This window comes from Camelus bactrianus, chromosome 3, assembly GCF_048773025.1.
Source record: "Camelus bactrianus isolate YW-2024 breed Bactrian camel chromosome 3, ASM4877302v1, whole genome shotgun sequence".
NCBI lineage: Eukaryota > Metazoa > Chordata > Mammalia > Artiodactyla > Camelidae > Camelus > Camelus bactrianus.
In genome coordinates this window covers 113,130,969-113,137,111 of record NC_133541.1, presented here as the reverse complement: position 1 = coordinate 113,137,111, position 6,143 = coordinate 113,130,969, and the positions used below count along the sequence as shown (strand labels likewise).

The 6,143-nt window shown below is 47.5% G+C and overlaps 1 protein-coding gene across 1 annotated transcript in view; it reads left to right on the top strand.

Annotated features, from left to right (window-relative positions):
* The first annotated feature begins 963 nt into the window (after positions 1 to 963).
* TIMD4 (T cell immunoglobulin and mucin domain containing 4) overlaps positions 964 to 6,143 on the top strand; it is a 30,574-nt gene continuing 25,394 nt past the window's right edge. The window contains exons 1-2 of the mRNA XM_010970039.3: positions 964 to 1,119; positions 5,276 to 5,617. Of these exons, the coding sequence (XP_010968341.1) occupies positions 1,062 to 1,119; positions 5,276 to 5,617 (400 nt within the window). The 5' untranslated portion in view covers positions 964 to 1,061. The remainder of the gene's footprint in view (positions 1,120 to 5,275; positions 5,618 to 6,143) is intronic.

The window sequence follows — 6,143 nt, the reverse complement described above, 5'->3', positions numbered from 1 at the left end:
TTGCTGTGAACATCATTGACTTAACTCCTTTAAGCCGCAGTTTCCTCATCTGTTAAATGGGGAAAATAATACTATCTTTTTCTTGGGGTTGTGACCGTTAAATCATACATCTAGATCATGTGGCAGAGTGCCTGGCATGTGAGTAAGCATTCAAGAACTAACGAGGATGAGATGAACCTGTTTTAGAAAATACACCTGGTTGGTGAGCATTGATTTGATTCCTCCTCTAACAGGTTCTGTGGTGCTGGATGTATGGCTGAGTCCAGAAGGGTCATAAATCTCATCTGGTTCAAGCCTGAAACCCAGTTCATGAATTGTCTTTTGTGCTTTTCCCCACCCAGTGGCTTCACTCCCAAGTGGCGGAATTGGGCCCAGACCTTGGGCTTGTTTGTTACCTCAGCCTGTCTTGTAACTATCACCATAGGCTGCCTCTGTTGACCTTCTCTTTCCCAACCCCATAAACTCCGTGGTTTTGGCTTATGTGATGGCCAATGGCAGTCCTGCTTTTCTGTCTCCATTATCAGGGCAAGGGGGCCAAGAGTCTGGGTGAGAGAGAGCCCAGAATGGGAGCAGAGCCAAATTCCTGTCTCACTCTCCTTTGGCTCTGACACGGAGTCCAGGTGTGAACCACTACCAGCGGGGAGAGTTAATTGCCTTTTATCATCAGCTGCACAGTAGGCAGGAGGCCCGTGGCTGACGCATCTTTGACACACGCGTGCACACACATGCACACGCAGAGATGCGCACCGTGCCTGTAGGACCCCCCCACACACCCCCCTCACACACACCCCACACACACACCCGAGCCGACAAGGAGGACACGTACGCCCACGCCGCCGCTCCACACGTGTGCACACACATGCTCACGGCCAGGAGAGAGAGCACAGCACATTTTATCACACATCCCAGAATGAGCAAGGCCCTTCAGGAGGGGGAAAGGGAAGATTATGAGGCAAAAAGAGAAATGAAACCCCAAGGTCCCGCCCTGTCAGCATTAACTGGAGTATAAGACATGGAATTGGGACAGACCGACAGCTTTCTGGAGCCTGCCAACAGTCACAATGTCCCAAGGGCCTCTGATTCTCTGGCTGGTGATGGAGCTCGGGCGGCTTTATCTGAGTAAGTGTCCGCAGGCCGTCCACGCCGGCGTCGCTGGGATGGATTGACATGGCTGATCTGGGCCTCGGCGAGGCAGGAGCCCACTTCATGCCTGCCTCCACTTGGGTCTCTTCTTTGGAGAGTTTCTCCCTTCCTTTGTTATACAGGGTTTATTCTGAGACCGGTTTGGGGATTTTAGGGTGGGAGTATTTAAGTTCATACCAGAAATGGCAATTTAAATAGAGACACAGAAATAAAGGGTCAGATAAAATGGGGAAACTTCCTTTGCAGGTATCATTGGCACAGTCAGAGCCAGGGGAATTTGTTCTGGTAAAAGCCCTTATTATAATTCTTATTTTTCTCTTTGTCTTTAGGAGTTTTTGTTTGCTTCTTGCTTTGTTTTATTTTGCTGGGGGTCAGGCGTCAAGGTGAGGTTTACCTTTTCCACACGTTGTTCCCAGGTTTGGGATGATGCAAATGTCCACTTGGCATGGACCCTTGTAAACCTTCACATCCTGCTGCTGTAGGGCAGAAGGCTCTGGGCTGAGCGGGAGTCAGGTCTCGGTCACTAACCACTGACATTGGGGACAATGGCCCTTCCGTGCATGAAATGAGGGACCTGGTTAAGACCAGTTTAACTATCCATGATTTTAGGATTAGACAATGTCTAATGTCCCTTGTAGTTTTAAAAGTTCATCGTTACCTGCACATGAATCTTTCAAATGTGCTTCAGGTGTAAACACCTACATTCCACGAGAAACAAGCCTCTGTCATAGTGTTCTTTCGGCCTTTCTTTCCTCTGTAACTCCATGCATCCTCAGGTCTCCACCTAAGTCAGGCTTTTCCTGACCACCCGTAGCTTCCTAACTGGTTTAAGTGGTTCTGCTACGAGTTCCAGTCCTCCCTGGAGTCCCCCCGTTAGGGAACTTGTCACCCCGCAGTAATTGCTCACTTAGCTTCCTCTCTCCCCAGACCCTCTTTTGGAGTTAAGGGGATGAAAGTGTTTCCTGTCATTTTCTTTATCATTGTTTTCGATTGGTCTTTATCTTGTCCGGGGAGCTGTCGGCGTGGAGGGTTTGGTGATGCTGAAAGTTGCTATGTCCACATTTCCAGCTGCCAGCTGGACACTGACTGAATGGGCTTCAACTGTACTTGAAGAAGGCAGCATCTGGTGAATGATCTCTGTTTGGTTTTTTTGTGTGTGTGTGCCTTTTTAAAAACAACCGTTTTAGAAGACACTGACTGCTCACACCTACCGAGGATCAGAGCAAGATGTGCTCTTAAAAGATGCCAAGTCAAACCCTTCATTCCGTAGATGGTGAAACCGAGAACTCAGACTGGGGAAGTGCCTTGCTTAAGGTCACCAGCTAGAGAAGGAACCAGGCTGGCACCGGAATCTGGGTTTTTGCTACTATCCTGGGTGATTCCTAAAAGAGGGAAATTGGTTTAATACCAATGATCCTTTGCTCCAAGGATACTTTTACAGCTGGAAGGAATAGTTTCTTATCCTAATTATAAATTCTGAAGTGCTTGGTTACTCGCACTAATCGTTTAGTAATTTCATGTGGCATCTAACACTTCATCTCGTCGGAACTTGAGAAGCATTTCTGAGGTGAGGATCATCTGGCCCCGCTGTTTTGTGGTGGTAATAAGGTTAGGATTGTTGTGGCTGTCTTCCAAAGAAAGCAAAACCAGTAACTGGCAGAGTGAGGTTTTCCTTGTAAGTCTAATGGGTGTTTTACTGCCACACCTGCTTCCCTTTTTTTAAAAACACTTATTTTTAATCTAATGAGTAATACAGAAACCCCCTCGGTGGAAAAATTAAAATGCTGTAAAGCTAAAATCCCTCTCACTGAGACCCCCAACCCCAGGCCCTCGCCTCTGATCACGGACGTACTGACAGAGTTGGCTGTGTAGTCCCACCAGAAACTTTTCTAGACATTTACCTGCACACATCTGTGCCCACAAAAATCTGCAAACGGGTTTATTTATTTTATAAAAGAGTTTGTTCTTTATGTGTCTGTTTGAAATTTCCCCTTTTCATGCATTCATAAGGCTTGGCATTTTCACGCCGACGGATACAACTCTGATTCTATTAATTTTCTAGATGTGGTTCCATGGAATGACTGTGCCGCAGGTTGGCCACGCCCCCACACACGTTGTTCATTTCATTGGCGTACCTATGACGCTACGGTCACGTTGGCAGATGGGTCTCCTCGCGCACGTGTGCTTTTCTAGAATAGAGAACAAAATAGGAAATCGCCCAGGCTCAGCTAGGTCACATGCATATTTAGTGTTGACAGAAACTGCCACGTTGCCCCGGAATATGGCTATTTGCATTCACACCCCACTTCACTCCAGGTAGGCTAAGCCATCTCCTAGGTCCCTGTCTGGCCAACACTTGATATTATCAGTGTTTTAAATTTTTACCAGTCTAATAGGTAAAATTTACTGGCCATTCATATTTCCTTACCTTTGAATTGCCTGTTTTATCCTTTGCCAGTTTTTCTATCGAGTCTTTCTTTATGAGTAAGTCTGATGCCCCCTTCTACATTGTGGTACTTGGGAAAATAAGACGTTGAATCTCCAGTAGAAATAATTCTGTCCCATATTTTTTATTAATTTACCAAATGTTCATAGGAACAAGCTCATATTTTAGAAGGTATTGGTTTCAAGTGCGCGGGTTCTGCACAGCTAACACAGTTGAGGGTGATGATAATTTTTTTCCTGGCTTCTTGCGGGGCTTCCACAGCGTTTGTAGTCTGTGAAACATCTCCACTGTGGCAAAGGAAGGAGATGATGAGTTCAGGGAAGGCTCCAGGCTGGTCTGAATTTGGACTGACCTTTGATCATGTGAGTCCACTCTGAAAAACCCAGCAAGTATCTCGTTTTGCTTCCTCCCTGGGCAACTCTTAAGGCTCTGCTCACCTTCTCCCAGAGAGGAATAGCTGGAAATTTGTGACACCTGGGTCAGGGAGAAACAGGGTGCCACTGGCCATGTCTCATACAACGTAGCCAACGGGGTTCGCAGCGCTAGTGGGTGGAAAGCCTTACAGGAGGATACCTTGAAGATCACAGTGAGCAGAGATCTAGGTACCCAAGAAGGAGCAGGATGTCCTCCTTATGATCTGGAGCTACATTTGCCTGGCTCTCCCTTCAATAGTATGATTTGGTTTAGAACAATCACTGATGCTCAGTTAAACCAAGGGGCTTCACATTTGCTGCAGTGAAAATGTTTCACAGATCCTCAGAGATGGAGATAGTCTTAGAAGAGGCTGTCCGGTGGTCCTCAAACACTGAGTGGTCAGTGACATCAGAATGACCTGGAGAACTTGGTGATGTACACTTCCACGGATCTCAACCTCAGAGATTCTGACTCAAGGTTGGGCAATAAAATAGGTAATTTTAGCAAGCTCCCCCAGGTCATGCTGAGGAGCAGGTGAAGTTGGGAAACACAGATACTTCATTCTGGAGATGGTGATATGTTTTATTTCACAGAGCTAACATGGTTAAACCTAATCCTCCAGCATTTTAAAGTCACAGCTGCCATTCTAAATAACTCCTGTGATTCTCCTCCAGTTCTAACATTAAAAAAAAAAATCCACAAACTCTGCCTAAGTTCATATTCTCTAACAACAAATGATCCAGAGCAATTAATTTCTATATCCAGCAGTAAAAGGGGAGTTGGACAGCGGAATAGAGTTGAACAGGCTGTCTTCCTGCCATGGCCTGCATGTGGAAGATGGAAGGAGACCCATTTGAGGCATCCAAGTCCGTAGGACATGTCACTGCCTATTGAGATACACTGGGTAGAGTGCTGGTTTGGGGACCTTGTTATATGAGTTAGTGGAACTGGGTTAAAGAGTCAGGGTTTTTCACTGGAGAATTTACTGGTGTATTGAATGGTACTCAAGATCAGAGTTTTTAAATCGGCAAAAAGGTCCTGCTGTGGAGATGAGTTCAGAAACTCAGGTGGTCAACTCTTTCCACTTGAAGGATGGAAGGGTGTGGGGTTAGGAGCTTAGCAGCAGCGAAGGGCATGCCAGAACTTGGGCCAAAGAAACGTGCACACCACGACTCTTCATCTTCCCGGCAGTATCCATCTGCACAATCCCTGTGGAGCATATTTGAGAGGTCTGAGCACCTCACCACCTAGTTTTCTCATCTTTCCTCACAGCTCCGGCGGCATCAGAGATTGTCGTGACAGCGTTTTTGGGTCAGTCAGTGACTTTGCCCTGCATATACTCCTCCTGGTCTCATCACAGCAACAGCATGTGCTGGGGCAAAGGCCAGTGCCCCAAATCCAGATGCACCGAGGAGTTTCTCTACACCGACGGGTCGCGTGTGCTCTGGAAGAAGTCAGCAAAATATGCACTTCAAGGGAGTATCGGGAGAGGGGACATCTCCTTGACCATCTTCAACACCAACGAAGGCGACAGCGGTGTGTACTGCTGCCGCGTAGAGGTGCCTGGCTGGTTCAACGACGTAAAGAAGAACATTCGGCTGCAGCTGCGGAGAGGTGAGCACCAGGGGCGCGTGTCTGCGGAAGGAGAGGCTCCGTGGTGGATGGGTGACGGATGGAGTCAGTGGGTGGTGTTGGAGAGGCTGGAGCTGCTTCAGTAAAGAGCGGGCAGATTAAATCGGAGGCGTGTTTACCAGTAGAGGCGCCACAGTCTGGAGCAAGCTCCCCTGGGAGCCCAGGAGGCCGCAGAAGTGAGTGAGGAGAGGGTGAGCGGTGGGGGAAGGGAGCTAGTGAATTGCAGGTTCCATCTGAAGCAGCTGCTGCTTATCAAGGGGGCCGCAGAAATTTGGGCCCAGGGTTTGCTGGTCTCCCCATTTTGATGTGAACTATATTGATTTTGGCATCTTGGCAAAGATTTCAAAATTTTCAAACATACTGGGTGAACGAAATAAAATGTGTCCGTGGGCCAGCTTCAGCCCATTAAATGAACAGTTTGCAACTTCTGGCAGAGGGAACAGGTGAGGGGGATTTGGAGATGGTTACAGCAGGTTTGAAGTGTTCTCTCTGTGACTGTCGGTTGCTT